Source organism: Hemiscyllium ocellatum, chromosome 27 (genome assembly GCF_020745735.1).
Source record: "Hemiscyllium ocellatum isolate sHemOce1 chromosome 27, sHemOce1.pat.X.cur, whole genome shotgun sequence".
NCBI classification, from domain to species: domain Eukaryota; kingdom Metazoa; phylum Chordata; class Chondrichthyes; order Orectolobiformes; family Hemiscylliidae; genus Hemiscyllium; species Hemiscyllium ocellatum.
In genome coordinates this window covers 3,602,756-3,628,220 of record NC_083427.1, presented here as the reverse complement: position 1 = coordinate 3,628,220, position 25,465 = coordinate 3,602,756, and the positions used below count along the sequence as shown (strand labels likewise).

Below are 25,465 nucleotides of genomic sequence, written 5' to 3'. Positions count from 1 at the left end.
CATTGTCGTTTGAAGGGCCTGTTCTTGTGCTGTACTGTTTTAAGTTATATGAACTCTACCAACGTAGGGTCATGAAGGTCTGTAGTTTTGTAGAAGCCCAGTCACGCCATTTGGGAACAAATCTGCTGAACATTCATTATGCTCTCTTTACGGAAACTGTGCTTTCCTGTGATAAGGATTCAAAGATATATACCGTCGGTGCTGTCGAAGGAAACTTCTCTGCTTAATGAAGCAACACTCTTCTACTCCAGGAATAAAATTCTTTTCTTGTGATAACGGCTAAAATTCCATTTACCTTTCAAATAGCTTGTGCAAATGCATGTTAGCTATCAGTGACTTATTGACAAGGATATCCAAGATATTTTGCACCTCGACATTTCCCAAGCTCTTATCATTAACACATATTATGCACATTCGTGTCTTTCTACAAGAGTCGGTCATCGTTCATTTTTCTAGCTTATTTTCCCTCTGTCATGAACTGATCAATGATTTTAAATGGATTAGCACAAGATCGTCAGCGATTTTATTTCATGCCTCCAGAATCCAGACCAAATGTCCCATGTGCTCTATTAAACTTCTTTTCCTGCTTTCCAGCCACTTCAGTAATGGGTCTCTGTGAAATTCCAGATCTCATGTTCTTGAAACGTTCAAATAAACCATTTCCAAATATTGTCAATTTGAAACATGTTCCAGATAGTGGGGGTATAAACTTTCCTTCAAGTCATACAGAGATGTATGTGTGATCAACCGTTTCTAACCATCTGCACCTTCTTGGTGATATCAACCGTGATATCAATCATTTGCATGTTTCGTAAGTTGCTGTCTACTCTTTATCTCAGTAGACACATTCCAATTTTGCATGCTTGAGAAGAATCTTAATCATAAGCATCTATTTTAATCATATGTGCGGTGTCGGATTTACGCAGATTGGGTTCACCCCTAATTTATGACATGTTTCACGTTTTTTTAATATTTGAAAGAAACAATGTAGCATAAACATCTCGTTGCCTGAAAAATGCAATTAATGACATGGATATATACTTCAATCTAAGAAGTTCAACGACCAGTCTTTCGTTGAGAGAGAAAAAACAGATCTTAGTTTGTGGTTTATCTTCTTTGTTTTTAAGTACAGAAAATTATTTAGGATTTATGTCATTTCTCTTTGTACAACATCCTCAAGCTTCGAGACTACAGAATACTGAACAATTTCGGAGCTTTTGCCCTCCAGATCAGCCACTTATGAAGTTTGTGTGTACTGTGACATGTATCTGCACAATACCAAGTTGCTGTGCTGATTATTCATCGACATTTCAATTCAATGCTGTGCAGTGCCAATTAATTCAAGCACCTGTAAAAAAAATGCAAATTCTTAACTTTCATTGCGGCAATTCTACTAAAGCTGACTCTTGCCCACCTGCATGACTGTCGAAAGAAGTTGATTTTCGTTTAATACCAAAATAAGTCAGTGAGCTTTAGTGTTTAAACATGTATTTTTCAGGAAACAAAACTAGAACTAAGATGCCCAGCAAACAGATTTTCAATTCCTCTCTTACTTTCCTCGATGTCAATGACCAATAGCTTTGAGAGAAGATGTATGGCTGAGACATTGAGATATGAAGTGAAGCAGAAGGGCTTGGGTGAAACTCGACTTCTCGACCCTAACCTGTAGCAGATGATTGTGAACAGCTTACAGAGAATGCTATTGTGTGGGACAGAATATTAAAATATCTGTGTGGGAACAAGAATTGTCTGGAAGCAATGGACAAAGCAAAGGCGATTGTTTTCTCCGATGTTCAGGCAGAGATATCAAGCATATGTGTTCCACAACTGGCAACTTCCTTATTTTAATTCTTCTAGTGTAACGTAAGTGCTGTCATCTTCCAGCAAAGGAAAATTTTCACGAATGGATCCTGTCCATCGAGTGCAGAGGAAACATATTAAACAAATCCCAGCTCACCGTTGTTAGCGATTTAAAAATTGAAGGACCTTCTCAGCGAAAGTGCAATTAACAATAACATGCACTCCAGCTCTCTGTTTGTCAAATCATTACAACCTTACCTCAAGTGCATATTTAAATTACTCACCTAGTTCAGTTTCTGGTTAAGCGTAACTCCTAAGATGGTCGCATGGGGGATTCCATGATTGTGACGACATTGGATACCAGGTGATAAAAGCTAAAAAATTTTATTGCTGCTTATTGGCTGGCGATGTAATGTGATAATGGCAGTTGTTAATTTTTCAGCCCAATCTGGAAATTTTCTAAGTCGTGCTGCATTTGGCCACAGACAGCTTCACACCCTGCACACCATGTGACTTCACTTTTGCTATTAGTTTACCATGGGGAACCTTATCAAAAGCCTTACTAAAGTCCGTGCAACGTCCTTCCCTTCATCAATCAACTTGGTCACTTCCTCAAAGGACTCTATTAAGTTTGTAAGGCAAGACCCACCCCGCAGAAAACCATGTCGCCTATCACTGATAAGCCCACTCTTTCCTAAACATAAATAATCACATCCCTAAGGAGTAGTGAATTGCGTTGAATATATTGTCGTCATCATCAAACGCCCTCACTTCTGATAATGTGATGATTAACGAAGCAGTTGAAGACAATTGTGTATTCAATACTACCCTAACTAATTCCTCCAGAGATGTCCTTGGGCTGAGCCATCTCACCTCGAATTGCTACAGTTATCTTCCTTCCGACTAAATGTGACGCCAATCAAACATAAGTGTCGATTCCCATTGATCTTACTTTCGCTAGTGCTCCTTGATCCTACACTCGATCAAGTGTAGCCTTGACTTGAGGGACTATCTCTTCTAGTTAACATCTGGAATTCAGTTCACTTGTCAATGTTTGTGTTGAGGTTATACTGATGCCAGAAGCTAAGAAGGTCTGGCGGAAGGCAAACTTATGGTAAAGCAGCTACTGCTGTTTAGCACTGCTGAGGGCCCTTTCTATCATTTTATTAATGATCACGATTATACTGATTGCTGTTAATTTGTCGCGTTAGACAGGACATAATGAGACAACTATCATCATAATCGAGTGAGTGCCAGGCTCCTGTTATATTGGAACAGCTTAGCTAGCGGCACGGCAAGTTTTGGATGATATGTATTCAGTACCACTGTCACGATGTTGTCAGCGCTCACAGTCTTTGTAGTTCCCACAGCCTTCAAACATTTTCCCATATCACCAAAAGTGAATCGAAACTGGACTGACACCTTTGATTTCTGGACCTTCCGGAGAAACAGGTATTGAAGGAGACTGGAATGTTGCTCATGTTGTCCCCCTGCACGACGACTGGAGGGTTGCTCATTTTGTCCCCCTGTACAAGAAGAGTAGTGGGGATATTCCGGGTAACTACAGACCAATGAGTCTGACGTCAGTGTTAGGAAAGTTGCTGGAGAATGTACTGAGGAAGTGACCAAGTTGATAGATGACGGAAGGGTTGTTGCATGGACTTTAGCAAGGCGATTGATAAGGTTCCCCATGGCAAACTAATAGCGAAAATGAAGTCACATGGTGTGCAAGGTGTTCTAACCAGGTGGATAAATAACTGGTTGAGCAACAAGAGACAGAGTCGTCGTTGAAGGGAGTTTCTCGAAGTTGTGAAAGGTCACCAATGGTTTCCACAGAGATCGGTGTTGGTGCTACTGTTTGTGATATACATAAATGATCTGGAAGAGGGCACTGTTGGTATGATCAGCAAGTTTGTAGATGACACGAAGATTGGTGGAGTAGCAGAAAGCATAAGGGACTTTCAAAGAATACAGAAAACTATAGATAGACTGGAGTGTTGGGCAGGGACGTGGCAGATGGAGTTCAATCCAGGCAAATGTGAGCTGAAGCATTTTGGCAAGTCTAATTCCAGAGCGAAATATACAATGAACGGGAGAGCCTTGGGAAAAGTTGATGAGCAAAGAGATCTGGGAGTGCGGGTCCATTGTATCCTGAAGGTTGCTGCACAGGTGGATTGAGTGGCCATGAAAGCATATGGTATGCTTGCCTTCATCGGACGGGCTATTGAGCATAAGAGCTGGCAAGTCATGTTAAAATCGTACACGACGTTGGTTCAGCCGCATTTAAAATACTGTGTACTGTTCTGGTATCCAGATTACCAACAGGATGTGGACGCTTTGGAGAGGGTGCAAAGAAGATTTACGAGGATGTTGCCTGGTATGGAAGGTTTTAGCTATGAAGAGAGATTAGGTTAGGATTATTCCCATTAGAAAAAAAGGCCATTGAGGGAGACCTGATTGAGGTCTACAAAATCATTAAGGATGTAGACAGGGTAGATAGAGATAAGCTTTTTCCCAGAATGAAGGATTCAATAACGAGAGGTCACGCTTACAAGGTAAGAGGTGAAACGTTCAAGGGGGATACATGCGGCAACTACTTTACACAGATGTTGGTGGGTGCCTGGAACGCGTTGCCAGCAGAGGTAGTATAGGCAGGCACTGTAGATTCATTTAAGGTGCATCTGGACAGATGCATGAGCAGGTGGGGAGAAACCAGATCCAGATGCTTAGGAATTGGGCAACAGGTCTGAAGAGTAGATTTGGATCGGCTCAGCCTGTTCCTAGGCTGTAAATTTTCTTTGTTCTTTGTTCTTTGACTGACCACCTTCTCAAGGGCAACTTGTAATGGTCAATAATTTCCATCTCAACTGTGTTATCCACATCTCAATGAATTGACATTATTTGGACAAGAGAAACACCCCAGTTGTCAATCAACAGCACATTCTTTGCAGATATTGTTTTTGACAGAAGTGGACGGCTGGTGCCTTAGAAGACAAAAAGCTACAATTTTACTTCCAAGCCTGGAATAATATTGCTGGTCGCGTCCTGTCAAGAATTTTAGAAAAAAGAATAAAGAATAACACTGCCCAAGAACAGGTCCAGCTGCCCTTCAATCCTGCGCCAACATATTTTGCCCTTCTATGCTATCTTCACTTACAGGATCTGTAGCTCTCCAGTCGCTTCCCCTTCATGCGTGCATCGAGGTACTTTTGAATGCTACTATTGTGTCTGCTTCCATCTCCATAGGCAGGGCATTCCAGTCATTTACCTCCCTTTGTATGGAATCATTGCCTCAGACATCTCTTTCAAAATTCCTTTCTCTCAACTTGAAACTATGGTCCAGAGCAACTGACCTTTCCAAAGTGAGAAGAAGCCTTATGCTTTCCAATTTAACCATGTTATTCACAATCTAATAAACTTCTATCAGGTCGTCCGTCAACCTCCTGGGTTCCAGTGAAAATTGAACCCAGCTATCCAGACATTCTGCATGTCTAAAATCCCCCATACCAGGAAGCATCCTGGTAAACCTTTTCTGTGCCCTCTCCAAAGCAACCATATCTTTCTTCCAGAACTGTCAGCAATATTCCATGTGTGGCCGAATTAAAGCTCTGTAAAATGCAACATACCTTGCCTATTCTTATATCCAGTGCCCCTTCCAATGAAGGCAAGCATGCCATAGGCCTTTGGTACTGTCTTATCTGCCTGTGCGGTCACCTTCAGTGGCCTCATAGAATCTCTACACTCTGGAAACAGGCCGTTCAGCCCAACAAGTCCACACCAAGCCTCCGAAAACTAACGCAACCGGACCCCATTTTCCTACCTATTACCTCGTTAACCCCGACTAATGCACAGACTGCTGAACACAGTGGGCAAATTAGTTTGGCCAATTCACCTACCTTTCACATCTTTGGAGGAATCCGGAGCACCTGGGGAAGCCAGGGCGAATGTGCGAGCTCCATACAGACAGTCGACCGAGGCTGGAATCGAACCCGGGTCCCTGGCGCTGGTCAGCCAGCAATGCTAACTGCTGAGTCACCATGCAGTCCCTTTGAGCCAGTGTGCCGCCAAGCTGTACACTTGCACACACAGATCTCTCCGTCAATCAATATTTCTAAGAGTTCTATCTTTCCGTGTATAATTTCCGCCGTACTGTACCTTTCGAAATGCACCACCTCACATTTATCAGGGTTAAATACCATCTGCCAGGTTTCTGCCGATGCCTCTAACTGATGTGATTCCTGCTGTACCCCCTGACTATCATTCCCAATATCTACAACTCCCCCAGTCTTTGTATCATCCACAAACTTACTAATCAGACCAGCCACGTTTTGCTCCAAATGAGCAGAGGCCCCAGAACTGATCCTTTTGGAACACCACTTGACACAACCTCTATTCCAAAAAGCATATTTGTACCAATACCCTCTGTTTCTCATTACTGAGCCAATTCTATATCCCTGGTACCATGTGAGTTCACCTTTTGTACAAGCCTGCCACGAGGGTCATTTTTAAAGGTTTTACTGAAGTCCATATAGACAACAGTAGTCGCTTTTCCCTCTTCAATCAACTGCGTCACCTTCTCAAAAAATCTTGATCAAGATACTGAGGTATGACCTCCCCTGTACATAAATCTATTTACTTCTAAATACGCATAGATCTTGTCCCTGAGAATCTTTTCCAATATGTTCCCTACCACTGATGTGTAGGTGACAGGCCTGTGCTTTCTTGGATCATCCCTGTTACCCTTCTTAAACATTCAGATTATGTTGGCTATTCTCCAGTCCTCTGGGACATCACCTGTGGCCAAAGAGGACACAAGATGTCTGTCAATGTTGCAGAAATTTGTTCTCCTGCCTCGCAGAATATTTTGGAATAGGTCCCATTATGGTCTGGGGACTTAGCTGTCTTGTTTTTTTTTTAAACGCTCAATACCTCTTCCTTTTCAATATCAGAATGTTTGTGACAGTGATTTTCTGACAGAAATATGCAAGTTTTCCCCCTGATATTATGAAGTGTGATGCTGTTGTGGCTTTAAAAGGTGTGTTTTGTTCTGGTTTGTTTAACAGAGAGGAAGATTGGTGGACAGGTGCAAAGCAGTCTAAGAGAAGATTAACTAGTTGTGATGTCTTCGTTGTTTTGATTTTTAAAAAAAGCTGGCGCAATGGAAGCAGCCTGAATGGGCATGTTCAAGTTCTCACACACAGATCCAAGATGTTAAGTTTAGCTTTCGACAGTTGCTATTGGGGTCTTGAAGTAGTGAAAGTTATTTCTCCCTCTCTCGATTACAGCCTAACGCTTGGGAATGGGAGGTGCGGATTGGGGGTTCTCTTCCTGAGCTGCTGCATTGCATGGGAGACAAAAGCTGCTTTCTGAAGAATTTGCCTTTTGCCAGGGATGTGTCCAGTGGTTTGCTTATATTGGAACAGATAATTAGGAGAAGTTATTGTATCTCCTATTTAGCAAAGTTTCCCGATCGAATTCAGTGATTCCAAGTTCTTTCTTGTTCATTATTAATTATATGGGAGCAGGGAGGTAATGGCAATAAATGACTAGAAAACGAGCTAGTTCCGTCTTTTAGTTACATTGTGATACAATAACGTTTGGTTAAATGTGGCATTGGAACGAATCTGCCTGCATGTTGTGGAGAACAGCACAAATATTGATTGTCTGAACTCCAGTTCATATTTAACTTCGGAATATTTAAGCGTTTGAAATCTTTAATTTGAAACACCTAATAACGTTTGAAATATTGATGTATTTCACGGACTACTGTTATTCAGAATGTTTAATTTTGTTCTCTTACAGAATATAAGAAATGAAGACGTGTGCGTGCAGTAATGACATTCATTAAATATACAAAATAACTTGCATTTGCACAGGACTTTTCCCCCATCACGTGCTGAATCGAGAGCTTCATAAACACTGCTAATTCTTGTAGGCACTGAAGTGTAAAATATATATATAAAATAACGACGTTATAATCTCAATGGTTCATTTTAATTATGATTACATAATCCCTGTGATATATTTTCCTTGTTTAATATTCTACAAAAGCGTCCTAATTTAATAATGCATCTTAAATTAGCCTCTGTATGAAATTTCCCACATTATTAGGAATTCCAAGCATTCCTGGCCAAGCCATGAAAATGGTATGGTTGGAGTAAGAACCCACGGAAAATGAGCGGCTGTAGATTCAGAAGCGAGACATTTAAGGGCATTTTGGAGAAGATGTGAACGTTCTGTGCATTGTTTTTTTTGTGAGCTGACTTAATGTTAGGTTCTGTGTGCGCCCGTCAAGTGGAGGAATAAGTAGTAAAAAAAAGTTTTTGAAACATTAGAGCAGAATTAACAACCCAAACTGAGTGTAATCACAATACTGGAAAGGAGCATGCATAACAAATCAATCTTCAGCCTTAAGACCATAGCATGCAAGACTTAAGTAAGGTCGTCAGCCTATTTGAGTTTGCTCCACCATTTGATCATGGCTGTTACATGTCTTAACACTATTCTCTTGTTGTAACTCTGGACCCCTTACGAATCAAGAACCTACCTATCAGAGATACACTCTGTAAGAACGTGATGGCTTGAAAACATTTATTTGTCTTTTTTTAAGCGTGAGATTGGGCGAGATGCAGAGTAAACTCGTTGGCAGAGAGGAAGCAAAGATTTGGAATTAATAGGTCATTTTCAAATTGTCAGGCAGTAACTAATAGGTTGCCACCGCGATCGGTACTATGACCTCAACTATTCACAATAAATATTAATTATTTGGATGAGGGAACAAAATATAACAACACAAAGTATGAAAATGATACCTACTTCGGTGGGAGGCTGAACTGTGACGAGTATGCAGCGATCCTCCAGTATGATCTGGACAGGGTGAGAGTGTAAATTAATGGCAGACACAGCATAGTTTGGATAAATGAGAGCTTATTCACTCTGGAAGTGCAAAACAAGAAGGAACATTACTACCTGAATGACTGTAAATTAAGAGAGGACAACTTAGAGTGGAATCTGGGGCGGCACGGTAGCTCAGTAGTCAGCTTAGCTGCCTCAGAGTGCTAATGGACAGCGTTTAATTCCAGCCTTGGCGACTGGTTGTGTGGGTTTTGCACATTTTCCTCGTGACTCCGGGAGTTCCCTCTAGGTGTTCAGATTTCCTCTCACATTCCAAGGACGTGTAATTTTGTTGGTTTGGTCATGTTAAATTGCCCATAGTGGACAGGGATGCATAGGATAAGTGCATAAGTCATGGGGGTGAGTCGTGCTCTTTGTAGAATTGGTCTGGACTTGTGGGGCCTAATGGACAGTTTCTACAGTGAAGGTATTATAAGACGTGGGTGTCTCCAAGTTGAGAACATCCTTCCTACAATTGAGCATTGGTGACTGGCATTCATAATGGAAGACCCAGCGAGTATTTTTGGTCTCGAATGGCACCAGAGGGACATTTGGGAAAAGCTGCAATTCCCTGCTTCTACGTTGGCTACCAGGAGATTCCACCTCAAAGTCATGAATACTGGATTTCGATCACTGGGGCTATGAGACAACTAAGCTAACCACTAAGCCACTGTGCCGCCTCAGGTCCTGCTGAACAGTTTACTCTGCCAATTTACAGTCATTCGGGTAGTAATGGTATTTCTTGTTTTTTGCTTCCAATTTGAATAGCTTCACATTGAAACAAATTATATTGCATCTGCCTTGATTTGCCCAGGTTGCTGCTGACTTTGCAAGGTGTGAATTAGAACGAAAGGCTGGATTGGCCGGGACTCTTCAGTTGAGCACAGCAGGTTGAGAGGCGACCTAATGGAAGTTTGCAAAGTAATGAGGGGAAAAAGTAGAGTTAATGTTGAGTTACTCAAAGATGTGGGAATTCAATCCTAGGGGGTACATTTTTAAAGTTGAGAGGAGATCTTTAAAAAAAGACATGAGGATTTTGTTTACGGTGTGAGATTCTCATAGTGAATGAACTTCCTGAGGATGTGATGAATGTGGATAAAATTACAATGATTGAAAGATATTTGGCTGAGAAGATAAGAGGAAAGGTTTGGTCAGATATGGGTCAGGAGCAAGTCGGTGGGACGAATTCATCTTGGGATCATGCTTGACATAGAATAGTTAGATTGAAGGGTCTGCTTCTCTGCTGCATGACTCTATGATTCGTTATGACTAACAAATCGAGTTCCTTCTTTAAAGAGGTTCTTAAATAAGCAAATGTTTATCAATGTTTCCTATACAGATTTTGAGAAGGATTCACCATAAGTCCCAACGAAAGCTTGTTAATAAACTTCAGACTGCACACTCTTGGAGTGAATATTTGGACAAAACTTGAAATTTGAAACATGCAAGAAACAGACTTATGGGAAACATTTTTTCTATCGATGAATGATGAATTAACTGTACAAATGATATTTTGCAAAAATATAGAATTATGTCTCGACTTTCTCAAACAACAATAAAAACGGGACGATAAAATCTTCAAGATGGAACATGAAAAGTTGAAGGGACAGAAGCAGACTCTGACTGAGCAAAACCAAAACAGACAACGTTGAAATTAATGAAACCGGTGAAACCACTGACTGTCGTGACTCTTGAAGATAACAAATGCGTTTGCTACAGTCCAATAAGTTTTGTTTGCGTTTGTGTAGATTTTGGTCAGATTTGCCTTTGATAGTGTCGAACTCCCAAGTAGGTGGAACTGAATTCATGCAGTAAATACGAGTGTATTCAACCACATTCTTGACCTTTGCCTCGCAGAAAGAGGATAGTTTCTAGGTAAACTGGAGGTCTTCTTGATCACTGAATTGCGGGAAACCAATGTGTTCTTCTGATCGGAGTATTCAAGTCAGCCATCCAATTAGACTTTTTGTAAAGGTTGAATTTCAGAAATCCACAGCTGAGGACATCACAATGATATTATAACTACTGTCCCCAAAATATTCTCAAATCTAACAATGTTCTACTAGCCACACTTTCATCACGTCTGTCCAGAGAAAGCATTATATCTTTGATCATTGAACTGGATACAAGCTGATGAACAAATAACATTTGTGCACAATTCAGTCGTATTTAGAATTTAGAGTTTCTTCTCATTTGTACTTTAAGTAGCCCTGCCATGGCGCCTTGACTAATGACAGAAATCGTGATAAAGTAATAAGTTACAAGAAGTAAATAAAAGACAAAGTTCGTTAAAGTCCATTCAAGGGCTCCTGGTCTTGAAGGAATCCTATCAAGAGACAACAGATCCAATCGAAATGAGAACAACATCCACGACGAGAGTGACACGATGGGATGAAAACTGAAACGTCGGGGCGCTGCTCCATGGGGCTGAAAGCCTCCACAGAAAGACTGCCAAGAACCCCACGTAAAATTACGCGGACTGCCAGATCACTGGACTGGGTAAGTCTGCCACCCATTGATAAAATAATACGCCGACACATTGGAATATCAAGTCGGAAGCATTTGCTGAAGATTATGATTGAGTCAGACCGCCGTCGAGAATTCAAACCGGGACAATCAGTTTCATGAAAGCTAAGAATCACACATTCTCTTTATCCCAATCTTGAGTCTGAGTGGTTCTATTTCCGAAGTACGAATTTATAAAATGGAGTGACTGCCTGCATTAACTGCCTGAAAAAATGTATGCTTTTTGAGCAAAATAAATCGTGTCTGCAAATGCAATTCTGCAAATGCAAATTCACCCCATGTGTGTGAGTGCATGAGCGAGACAGTGTTTGAGACTATGTGCGTGTGACTGTGAATGCGTGATACAGACAGACTCTAACCTCAACTTTAATGCAGTGTCTGAGTTGAGATGTCACTGAGAAGTTCTGATATTTATATATTAATGAGTGTAAACCTGCAACTCATGCTAAAAGATGAAAGACTTAACAGCAATCTGGGATGATCAATATGTCGTTTCAGTTGCATGATACTTTCATGTTTTGCTATAAATTGCGTGTGTTATGATCCTGCTCCACATCTACCTGACAAAGAAGCAGTGCTTCAAAACCTAATACTTCCAAATAAATATGTTGGACTATAATCTGGTGTTATATGATTTTTAACTTTGTCCACCTCCGTCAAACACCAGCACCTTCGCAACATGGCGCTCCATCAGAGACCACGCTGCAGGCCAAGTGCAACATGCAGGGAAAGACCAGAAGAAACCACCACTGAGAAAAAACTCTCAGCTGAATCTTTTAAATGAAGATATAATGAATTTCTTATCATCTATACTGTGTATGCTAATTGAAAAGGATTAAAAACAGAAAAAGAGAAAAATAAAGAAGAATGGAGTAGAAAAGAAACCGGCTTCAGGGCTGAGGAGCCTACATACTGTGCTTCTATTCCTCCGCCACCATGTTCTTTCTTTCAGCAATTCATCTGATCACAGACCTCCAGTTATAATAATATTCTCTGCTGCCACCCACGGACACAAAATTGGCTCTTTGTTACAAGGCAGAACAAGGTTGTGTTCGAGGGTTTTTATTTGGGCTGAAAGTTTGTGCGAGGCTGCAGGGTGACCTTTTCAGTGTACATAAAATCATGAGGGGCGCAGATAACGTGAATAGCCAAGGTCTTTGCCCGAGGGTAAGGGAGTTCTAAAACTAGAGGTTTGAAAATGAGAGGAGAAAGAATTGAAAGAGACCCGAGGAATAAACTTCACACAGGCAGGGTGGTGCATGGATGGAATGTAATGCCAGAGGAATTTGTGACGTTGTTATGGCTTTATATGCGTATTTTCATCTTTTATTTTGAAGGGAGGTTTTAAGACCGAGGGGTGTTTCTACCTATTGAAAGCCAAGAAAGTAAACAGCTTATGAGGTCTTAGGTAATTCTTTAAAGAAAACATGAACAATCGAAGTAGCCCAAATGGTTGGGGCTGTATCCCAGTCAACCAAGATATTTAGTTTTAGGTTTTCAGTGCAAGCAGTTGCCAGATCTTGAAGCTGGATGCAAGCTGAAATACACATTTCCCTATTATTTTCTCCAGATGCTTCTCCTCCTAGACAGGAGAATTGTCTTTCAAAGAAACGATTTTTCTGAATTTTCATTTTGACAGGGGTGAGTTTATGAAATATTACTTTATTGGAACTGTTATCGTTCAGTAGTTATATCATCTATTATGCCATTAAGTCTTCCTTAGAATTAAGTTAATCAACTTCATCTTTTCCCTGTTATATTTTGCTATAATACACAACTGGTGGTTTTGACGATCAAATTACTTCCAGAATGCAACGCTGAGTACTTGCCTTCAAAACATTCAAATGTTAAGGTCTTGACTAGCTTCTTAACGTATGTCAAGGGTGGATTTTCTGGTCCATAATGAAGTGGTAGAGGTAGGTGGAAATTTAACATTTAAAACACAGTTGGGCAGGTGCATGAATAGTAAAATTTCAGAGGAATATGAGAAACAAACTGGAAAATTGGTGCAGTTCTGTTTAGGATACATGCACGAGTGGACTGAAGGGTCTATTTCCATGCTGTATAACTGTATGATGTTCTATGAATGATCGCCACATGCAATAATACTGGATATTCTGCACTGAAGAAAAGCAAATGTAATACACTTGAAATGCTCAACAGCACCCTCAGCAGCAAACTCGTAGAACAGTATTATCAAAACTTCACGTCATTAGTTTTATTGGGAGTCCATCTGAGGAAATATCACATGAAAATTACAAGACTGGAAAATAATACAGGGACACTACCCTGTCTGCGATTATATGTCTTTTCCCCATCTGCCAAAGTGTATGCATGGCATGTGTTTCTATACTCAGCAACTTCACGAAGGTATTTTTCCTCTAAGTATAAAAGGACCCCCTGTCCTGTATTTCATACGTATCTATTGAAAATACATATTTTCTTTTAGTTTAGATGAGATCACAGTGTGGAAACTGGCCCTTTGGTCCATGAAGTCCACACCAACCCTCTGAAGAATATCCCACCCAACCTCCCACTGAATAATGTACCTAACATTATGGGAAATTTAGCTTGGCCAATTCACCTGGCCTGCACATTTTGGGAATGTGGGAGGAAACTCACGCAGACGCGGGCAAATGCGCAAACTCCACAGAGACATTCGCGTGAGGTGGGAATCAAACGCAGGACCCAGACATTGCGAGGCAGCAGTGCTAACCACTGGGCCAGCATACCACTCTTCGGTCTTTGAGCAACGAAAATAACAAATTTATGCATTCCCCGTACCGGTATATCCACATGCCAGTCGTCATTATACAGAATCTCTGATGTCGGCTTTGAAATTATAATCTTCATACTCTCGGGTGGATTCGAAAACTAAATTGTCGAAATATGGTATATTATCTTCAGTACATTTTAAATTAGTCATTTGTTCTGATTTGTGCTGATTTCATAATTTTTAAAAATGAACTGGAATTTCATGTGTTTATTTTTAGAGTCCTATCATGCTTTAAAGATATTCTCTAAAAAGTCCTTCCATTCCAAAGCATCAGACGTCTGCTAATTCAAAGGAATACCATTGCTCTTTTGTATAAAGACTGCAAAATTCCCACAAGTAATCGTGACTTAAAGATAATTGCGCCATTTTATCGTTTTCTCTTTGATTTTTTTTTCCTAAATTGTTAATCAAAATGTGTACTTGAATACATTATTCAAATTTCAAGAGCACTCACTTTAGGTTGACATCCAAATCGCTGAAACCGAGGTCAACACAAATTTCCACAGAAGCAAATCCTGCTTGATGTTTCCATCCATTTGTAAACCTGCTGGCTATCGTCTCTTGTTTTTTTTTATCTTTGCAGTGTTCTGTTCTTTTTGAATCTTTACTCTTCACTTCTGAATTTTGAATTCATAAAGGTCAACATTTATTTTCAGTACTATTTAAATGTTCAAAGATATTCTTAATTTCAATAAATATTTCAGACTAGATTATGAACGAAAGGGAGACACCAAACATGTGACATGTTTCTATTGTCATATCTCAGACCAGTTTGGCATTCATAGACACGGCTGGGTGGCCACTCCGTTGTCAGAGTGCACTGTGTGTGTGATTTCAATCGGAATTATTCAACTATGGCCTTTGAGCATGAGTTCGCTGTCTTATCATTGCAGACGTTCACGGATAAGAAATTCAAAAATCATCAAGTTAATAAAGAAGGAAATTTAACACGTCATCAGGCATGATGTGTGGAAATTTACTAAATCTATAATGAATTGTTTACTTCATTACTTTACTAATATGTTCACATGCACTGGCACCACTCCCCACCTCTTCGTCCACTACATTGATGACTGCATTGGCCGCACCTCGTGTCCCGCGAGGAGGTTAAGCAATTCATCAACTTCCCCAACACATTCCACCCTGACCTTAAATTTACCTGGACCATCTCTAACACTTTCCTCCCCTTCCTGGACATCTCCATCTCCATTAAGGATGACCGACCTGACACTGACACTTTTTTACAAACTCACCGACTCCCACAGCTACCTGGATTACACCTCTTCGCACCCTACCTCTTGCAAAAATGCCATCCTGTATTCTAGATTCCTCTGCCTCCACCAGATCTGCTCCCAGGAGGACCAGTTCCACCACAGATGGCCTCCATCTTTAGAGACCGCAATTTCCCTTTCCACGTGGTTAAAGATGCCCTCCAATGCATCTCTTCCACATCCCACACCTCTGCCCTCCGACCCCACCCCTCCAACCGCAACAAGGAAGAACTCCCCTGGTGCTCACCTTCCACCCTACCAACCTTCGCATACACCAAATCATCTGCTGACATTTCCGCCACCTCCAAAAAGACCCAACCACCAGGGATATATTTCCCTCCCCACCCCTTTTGTCTTCCGCAAAGACCGTTCTTTCCGTAACTACCTGGTCAGGTCCACGTGCCCCTACAACCCACCCTCCCATCTTGGCACCTTCCCCTGCCACCGCAGGAATTGCAAAACCTGCGCCCACACCTTATCCCTCACCTCCATCCAAGGCCCCAAAGGAGCCTTCCACATCCATCAAAGTTTTACCTGCACATCCACCAATATCAGTTACTCTATTGTTATATCAGTTGCTCTACTGGTGCGGTCTCCTCTACACTGGGGAGACTGGACGCCTCCTAGCAGAGTGCTTTAGGAAACATCTCCGGGACACCCGCACCAATCAACCACACCACATAGTGGCCCAACATTTCAACTCCCCCTCCCATTCTGCCGAGGACATGGAGGTCCTGGGCCTCCTTTACCTCCGCTCCATCACCACCAGACGCCTGGAGGAAGAACGCCTCATCTTCCGCCTCGGAACACTTCAACCCGAGGGTATCAATGTGGACTTCAACAGTTTCCTCATTTCCCCTTCCCCCACCTCACCCTAGTTCCAAACTTCTAGCTCAGCACTGTCCCATGAGTTGTCCTACCTACCTATCTTCTTTTCCACCTATCCACTCAACCCTCCTCCTTGACCTATCGCCTTCATCCCCTCCCCCACTCACCTATTGTACTCTATGCTACTTTCTCCCCACCCCCACCCTCCTCTAGCTTATCTTTCCACCCTTCAGGCTCTCTGCCTTTATTCCTGATGAAGGACTTTAGCCCGAAACGTCGATTTTACTGCTCCTCGGATGCTGCCTGAACTGTTGTGCTCTTCCAGCTCCACTCATCCAGATGCTTAGTGGGCACCAAACTCAGCCCGTCACAACCCGTGACCTATAATCAACGCAATTGGTTTCTTCTTCCACACCATGCAAATAAAGATAATCGCGTAAGGTTTATAAGGTCGATGCTCCAACACACACGTTTCAGAGGATAGATGGTATTGAAATCTGGCTTCGGCTCTGTAAAAGTGTTCTATCTGCTGGCGCATAAAAAATGAATATTTTCTTGCTTTCAGTCCTTTTAACCAGGTTACCAAGTCAGTGTTGTTTCTCATAACGATTATTTAACTAAAATCACATTTACGTTACTGAAATGTCCTTGTCTAAAAACTCTCCTATTTATCGACGAATTTTATGCATTAAATATACTTTTCCCCATCCAGATGTATTAACTTCAAGGGTCGACCAAACACCGAGATCAGCAACAAAAACGTCGGGCGAAACTTTAACCATCAACTGCGTCCTAAGAGATGCTAACTACGGATTGTACAACACAGACTGGTATTGGACAAAATTGGGCTCAACAAACGAGGAGAGAATATCAATTCGTGAACGATATGTTGAATCAGTGAACGAGGGATTATCATCCTTTTCTCTGAAAATTAGTGATCTGAGAGTTGAGGACAGTGGCACGTATACCTGTGGGGCATGTGACGATCACAGTAATGAACCTGACGTTCTACTAATGCAAAAACGCCATCAAATCTCCCGAGAAATAAATTGGGCTTGACTTGTCTTTTCAACACTCGACATTCACTTTGAGGCCATCAAATGTCACCTGGAATAGCAGAAGACGATTTCAAATGACTGCTAGCAATATTTAGCGGCCAAATCCAGAGAAGAGACACTAAGATGATCAGAGCTGCTGTTCGACTTACAGTTATGTGCGACCAATTATTTTTTTGCAATGAGATATGTCACTGTGACTAACTGGACATAGTTGTCTGTTCTACTACCAAAAAGGGAGTGGCACCGTTCTGACTGTGAAACCTGGTAAGTTTCCTCCCTTACTTAATCTCTCTATGATTTTGTTGATGGCTTGTAAAGGATTATTATTCTGGTTAAACAGGCACAATTGCATAATTGGCGAAACAGAGCATCTTCCCATCGACTCAAATATTTGTGCTGTGATGTATTTGTCTTAGATTAATCTCATGTTCAGATTTTTCTCAAGGATAAATATATGTTTAAGTATATAACTTAAATGGGAAAAAAAATAACAATTTGAACAGATAGCCAACTTAGCATAGAGAACGTAAGATGGTTATGTGAGTAGATAATGGAATTAAGTTGTTACAAACGAAACAGCCTACTTAGTTACCCAGAATTAAGGTTTGCCAGTGCGCCACAGATGCACAGAATAACTAATTCAAACAAGTAATATAAGTCGGCATTGACGGAGATTTTTTGCTAACTTTTTTTATTGTGTCTAATTTTAACGTGTTTCAAAAGACAACCTTATTATGTAAAATAATATCGATTGCATCAACATTGTCGCAAGTACATCTATAGTTCGAAGCTTGTTGTGTGCAAGGTTGTGTCGAATATTCGATAATTTTAAGGCAACTGTAGTTTCAGTGTCAACTGTCAGTTTAACTTTAAAATGAATGTTATGCCTATTTGTTCAATATTTGTTGCTTAGAGTGCAATAGGTTGCTGGTCATTGGCTCACTCGTTACACTTCGTGTTGTCTGCTTCCTTTCTTTTAATCGAACCAAACAACTTGTCTGTTCAAAACGTTCTGTCTTGATCTCACGTAACGCCAGAATTTAGTCAACACATCAAAATGAGTAGCATCAATGAATTGAGTTGTGCACAGAGGCATTGTTTTTGCGATACAGTAACCTTCCTTTTGCATGCTTGGATACATCAGTTATTAGTGCAGGTGATCTGAGGCGAAATCCACGTAAGTGGTTAACAATTGACAGAGAATGCCAAAACAGAAGTAGGGCTTTGCCTTTGTAACAGTCCCACAATACGAACCATTCACTCCACTCAAACTGACATCAACTTTTTCAATTTAAGCATTCATAGAATAATATGAAAATGAAGAAACTGCCGTTACTGCATCTTTAGGGTGCACGGAATAATTTCACTTCAGAGGGTAATGTCCTCTGCAACTGAATATTTAGAACATCCAGCAGTGTGATGTTAGCGTGAGGACAAATTTCCTAAAATTATTTATTAATTATAACTGACTGTGTTTATGACAGGTAACTTAGTTATTTACCTGCGAGCTTTAGTGAACATGAAAACCTAATATTTATGCAATATCACGTTCCCCTACAGTGGCTAAAATGACAGCCAAATGAATTTTACAAACCTGTTGACATTTATTAACAGGGCCATTTTTACCACCACAGAGATCACTTGTTCTACTTGGGAAGCATTCTTCTCGGCCAAAGCAACAATCCTCTGATGCTGGCTGCAAAGGCTATAATATACAGAAAAAAAATGTTAAAACGTGTTCCAACTTCAAATCTGAATGGAGCCACCTAAGCAAATAACCGTTTGTCATTTTCCCGTTAGGAAAGTATACAGTGATTTTTACAGGACAACAAATCAGCTCAACAGAGTGACAAGTTATATTAACTCGAAAAAGTATACCTCCATATCATACATGGAAATATTAAAAATGTGAGTAACAGAAAACCATTTGACTCTTTGAGCCTGCTCTGTCATTCAATATGATTCTGGCAGATCATTCAATTCAGTACCCTCTTTCTCCCCATGCTGTCTTATTCATTTAGCCCGAAGAGGTACATCTGAATCCTGTCGAAAGCAAATAATGTCTTGGCCCAAACTAATTTCTCTCGCAGAAAATCATTTGTTAGGTAAAAAAAAATTCTCTTTATCTTATTAGAGCTTAAAGACTTCTGTGAGCGTTTCTTCATTCCTTTCAACTCCAGTGAATATGCTCCTAACCGAGTCAGTCACTCTTAACAAGTAATCCTGCTGTCCCAGGAATTAGTCTGATCCCCAGTGTTGCCAGAGAGGTCTGAAGGAAAACGGAGAAAAGAAGATTGTAGTGAAAAAAAAGGATATACAAGATGTCATCACAAAGAGAGAACGATAATTTTTGTTGGGAAAATTTCTAGGATACAGGAAAGATTGCAGTGAGACAATTGTTTTCCTCCATTTCTGTGCTTCATGCAACTTGACCACTTAAGAAATTGTTTGCCAAAACAGTTACTTCGCCTCGAAATGTATTATTGCCAAAACTGATTCCACTCTTGTATATACGTACCGTTATGTTATTCAATTAATAGTTGATTAATCATTTGATTGAGTGGTGAACTGATGAAAATCGAGTATTAACCGTATTTCTCTGAAATGGCCGGCAGCAGTTTTCATGGATAATTTTATACTTGCTTTCTCTCACGGAAAACAGTGCATACCACCAGGGTGTTACTGTCTTTGTCAGTTGCATTCAAAGAGAAATTATATATATTTTTACTTTTCGAAATTGCCCAGAAATATGAATTAAATACCTACATTAATGACCTTGCAGCTAATTACTTTCACTGTTTCCAAATTGTTATTTCATTACTATTTCTGTCAGTATTTAAAGAGCTCTATCATTTTTACCAGTCGTCTTAGTTTTTTTTTCACTGTAATAGATCATTTTTTCTTTGAATTTTTTATTGGCAATTCCTTTCATTTTCACCAATGCAGAGCATGCTTCTTGTATTATAAACATTCTGTGTCTGAAATATATTTGTTTCGCTGGTTTTGAAGTAAAACTTTCTCATGGGATGAGGGCATCATAACTGGGTTATGATTTATTTCCAGTCCAACAAATTTACGACACAGAGGTACTCTGGCACAAATTTGCCAACGTACTTCAGAATGATTTAGCAATATGTATTTTAGTTATTTGCAAATTAGACCAAGCATGTTCTCCATTTTGGCATGTAATTTAAAAACAAAATCAATTATAACCTCCTGCTACACATTAACTCTACGATACCTTTGATGTTTCTTATATTACTGAGAAATGGTCCAAGCGTCGCCTCTGATGTTTCATAAACATATTTTTAATAGATCCGATTATGGAATATCCAACATGCATGCAGCATTCAGGTTTTAATTCAGCCAAGAGGGATGTAAAACCATTTCTCAAAAGACAACTTAGTCATTCCATGTAATTCGCTAGCAATCCTTTTCTGAACATCCTCTTAAATCCCCTGTAGATGAGGTGAATAAAATGATGCATTAACTCCAGGTGCAATCTCGCATGACCTTCGTCTATCTGAAAAATAACAGCCAAATATTTGTGTTCATTTTCTCTTGTGATAAATGACATCATTTTTTCCGTAATTACGTACAGTCCGTATGTACTAATCTCAAACGATTCATCCATTATGATGCCATGATGCCGCTGAACCTGAGCATTCTGCAATCTGTCACAATTTTGACTTTTTTTCTCTATTCCTCGGGTCAAGTGGGTTTTCTATATCAATTTCCCGCAATACGCTGAAGTTTCCATTGTATTCCCCATGTCCGTTATAATATTTTTGTCATATATTTGTGCCCGTTTATGACTTTATGCTCCTTCTATTTTTGTGAGTTCAACAACTTTGGCAAGTGAACCGTAGACGTCTTCATCTTAGACGTAAGTGGCAATATAGTTGCACTCCATTTCCAATCTTAAAATGACTCATTCACACCTATTCGGGATTCCTGCAACCCAGCTAATCTTCTGTCTGTTTTACTATTATACCTCTTCGGTCTTCATCAACTTGGATGAAGCATTTTGTTGAATGTCTTCTGATGATCAACCTACACAGCAACCATTAATTATAGGGTTAACCTGATCACCCAGGAGATTTTTCAAATCTGATTTCCCTTTCTCAAAATCATGTGTATTTTATTCACACTGATTTGCTTGAAATTATTCAATGCATCTGGAGTATAATGCATCATTTAGGTCAACAATAGCATGCAACATTTTGGTATGACAGCTTTTGAACTGACTTGTCTGTCATTTCTTACTCGCTGTCTACTCCATTTTCCAATAAAGTTGATAAGTGATCAATCTTGCAATCAAAACATCTTTCAGAATCAAGAATATCATGTGACAGTAAAGTCAAAAAGTCAGTTCTTTCACGAGCATTTTCTGATCAGACACTGGGGTGATGTTATGAGCGTACTGGCAGGTGTCAGTCGCAGCTGCATCTATTTACTCAGGACAATTTCTCTTGTGCATGTCACTTCCCTGCTTCTGTTCTCTGCTGATTTGCTGTTTTATGGCTGTTTCTCAGATTTTTATTTGTATTTTTATTTGAATTAGATAACTGTTCTTTTCGTTGTCCACCTCCCTTATTTTACAATAATAATTTCTATTTCTGTCTCATTTTCTATATGAATGATGCTCGCTTTGTTAATTTCTTTGCTTTTCAAAATACTTAGAGGAAATCTTTATCTGTTTATTTCCTATCAAACCCTGATATATTGCTTCTTGTCAATTTTCTGATCATTCACTTGAGCAAATTTAGATAGTTTGCGTATTTCTCTGACTTGCCATCTTTCTTTGCATAATCATGTCAATTTTGCTTCATTAAATTGTCTTTAACCTCGCTAGTTACGCATAAATGGCGGGTTCATCCTGAAATTGGTCCATGAAGGCTGATATCTAATCACGAGATCAACTTTTATTTACACGTTCATATGATATGACACTGACTCAGCTAGCTTATAGCCAGCTGCCAGAATGAGCAGAATCCTGAACACTAGTATTTATATCTATCATCTGGGACTTCCTGACTGTGCAGAGTTAATAGCCCAAAACAGGAAACTCAGATTCAGTGGCATCGACTTTTCTGGCAACATTTCAATCACTACACTCACCTTGGAATTTTCTTACTTTTTGGGATGGATCAAAATTATGCAATCTGAAATGTGTCCCAAAGATCTGATGTTCAATCTTTCGACTGTCAATTCACATCAGCCTATTCTCTTCCATGCTGTGATAATATTTCTTATCTTTTTTTTAGCAGCTGTTTCAGAGCCAGCTCTGTCTCCCTCAAATTGCATGCAAGATACACCGTCATTGTTACTGATGTAAAGAACTATGTGCGTGTGTGAGGGGCTGGGGTGGTTGGGGAGGGCCAGTCTACGCTATGCGGTCTTGACTTAATTCTATTCCATTCCATCATTCAGGCTCAATGTAAGTCCAGAATATGCAGTTCAAAGAAACTGTCTCAAAAACATTGTGTCAACACCATATTAAGGCATAACATTGTATATCTGTCTTTTCCAGTTACTATACAGATAAAATCTCCCATAACGTTTGGTGTGATTTTCTGCAAACTCTCTTTTCTTTTCCTTTTGTCTCCCCCGAACGTTTAGTTATTGATAGGTGACTTGAACATTGCTCTCATAAATAACTACTCAACTTGAGCAATTCTAAACTTTACTCAAATCCATTTCACATGCTGCATCCCCGAAATGAGGTCACACTTCCATAATATAGGAACGACAAATTCTAGGAAACCCAACAGTTCCAGCAGCAAACGTGGAGAAAGAAACATAATGTATATTTTCAGTCTGATATGTCTCCGTGAAATATCTTTCTCTCGCGCAAATCTCATTGTGAATTAACTGCAATCTAGTTTCCTGTCATTCCGACGTCACCTGTATCCAACCAATTCTTGTCACCCTGCAGGAAGTTGAGTGGTGAAGGCCAAGAGCAGTTTTGTAAACTCCTGGCCTTGGCATATACTGAGCATCAACGCAGCCGGAATTAATTTCAATTCGAGCTGTTGCAGCTGCGATACTTACAGCAAAGTGTCAGAAAATCATTGTTTTCACAGTGCAGGATTGAGAGGACATAAACATTTGCATGAGATTTGCGGCTGGACTCAATTACTACGCAGATGTCCGGTATTATACTGACTGATGAAGGCAGCCATCACCATGGAAGTTACTACAAGTGTTGATATGAGACTTTGGTACGAAAATAATGCAGAATCTGTTGAAGTTGCCTTTGCGGAAGATCATGAACAGTGTTCATCTGTGAAAGTACCAATCAACGTCTTAACCGAGAAGTGGTTTGATAGGCTGCCATTGTGTTGTATTATTGATAGAATATCACATTTGATATTTTCTCATGTGATGTGTTACGTGACCGCTGCTGCAGCGATGGAGTTTGGGGATTAACAAAAAAAGCAGATTGGATCAGTACAGAAACTAGGACGGTGTTCAGCTCACAGCATTGTCGAAGTATCAGTATGGCTGGCTTGATTTGAACACACGGATGAGAAAATTAGCTATAAAATATTGCCTGTCTTTGAGGTAATGTATTAATTGGTGAACAAGAAATGGTGCTATCTTGGTTCTGGGAAATAGAGTTCGGACTAGTTGAATTTAAATGAAGTTAAAGATTGGATACCAGTGAAGAAAATGACGGAGTAGTTGAGGATACACTTGGGGGGAAATTGCAGCAGCTCAGCTGAGGCACTCGTGAGACAGGAGTTGTTTGCAGGAACAAGCACCATGATCTTGCTGATGGCTCCTGTAAGACGTCTGGTGCACAGCACAGTCTGAAAATGGAATCCCAGGCTTTTAACATTTCGGTCAGATTTTCGTTTCGTTTAGGGAACAAGAAAATGTGGTTTGGTTCCTTAACAAGAATTTTTTAAATTTATGAGAACAAATCAAAAACGGAATGGGAAGAAACCCATTTGTGTGTATTGGGAAACCAAGGCATTTTTAAAAAAAATTTCTACCTGCATGAATGGGAATATTAAGTGATCTACATTATGCTGGAGTTGGATGTTTCAGATTAGGAACTTCATTCCAAAGGCAGCGTCGCTCAGAGTACCACTCTGTGTTCATTTTAGAGAAGCTAAACGAGAACAATTTTGAAAACGATCTATGTGAAAAGCATGAGAATATTTTCGCTGTGTAACGGTCGTGAACTGTGCATTTCCAATCCTCAGTGATCATCTGTCAACAGTGAGACGGTTGGAGGATGGGGAATTAATCGATGTGTTCTGCCAACTTTAACCAATAGTTGGCGTAGTAGAGATTTTTACTTCAACAAGAGACATTTTTGCTCCCTCTCAGTACGTGAACAAAACCTCAAGATTTTCGTTATTCGATGTGCAAATACGTTTCTGTTGATTTATCATAACTCAAGTTACACCTTTTTTTTCAGAAATGCCTGCCCAAAACTATTTCCAGATAACTCTATGCAATCAAATTTCTCCATAAACAGGAAATGTAAAACCGATTATCGCCAAATATCATCAATATCTTGAAGTTGGGTAAAGTTTCAACAAAAAGACATTATTTAATAAGTGCACACATAAATTAAAGAAAGGAGAAGAGGTATATGAGGGAGTATTACTGAACCTCAGGTTTCGGGACGAGAAGCAAAGCTATCGATTTTGGGCCAGTTATAATTCGGAATTCTCCAGAGCGTAGTATTAGATGAATACATATTTCTCAGATGACTTGAGCTGGAGGAAATTTTAGAGATGGAGTTGAGTGAAGCCATTGAGAAATTGAGGACTGAAAAGCAATTTTGAAAGTGAGACACAGTTTGACACGACAAAAGGTAGGTCACAAAGCACAGGGGTGATCCAGAATGAATACTTCGTATACGATTACGACACTGGGAGCAGAGGTTTTGAAACGCCAAATTCGGAAAGTAGGATTTTGGCCAGGAATGCATTTTCCAGTTTGCACAAATTCATGAGTTAATGTTTAAATGGCAGATGAGCTAAGTATCAGAAAACAGTGAATTTATAGATATGCAAACAGGGGGTCTCCAAATAGAGGAGTTAAAGGTGTGACCTTACAGCTGTTTATAAAATCATGAAAAGCACTGATAAGATAAATGGTGAAGACCTTTTCCCCTAGGATATTGGAGTTCAAATCTAGAGGGAATAGGTTTAAGGTGACATTGAAAAGGTTTTAAAGGGACCGAAGTGGCACCTTTGTTTTTTTTTGCACAGAATGTGGTAGGTTTCTGGAATCTACTACCAAAGAAATTGTAGCAACAGTTACAAAATTTCAAAGGCGTTTGGAAGGGT

General features: G+C 40.0%; 1 gene segment (V, D, J or C); it reads left to right on the top strand.

The window, feature by feature from the left end:
* Positions 1-16,638: 16,638 nt before the first annotated feature.
* The window catches only part of LOC132828627 (Ig heavy chain C region, membrane-bound form-like), a 48,555-nt gene continuing 39,728 nt past the window's right edge, over positions 16,639-25,465 (top strand). Inside the window, 2 exon segments of the C gene segment in view lie at positions 16,639-16,681; positions 16,808-17,086. Coding sequence covers positions 16,639-16,681; positions 16,808-17,086 — 322 coding nt within the window.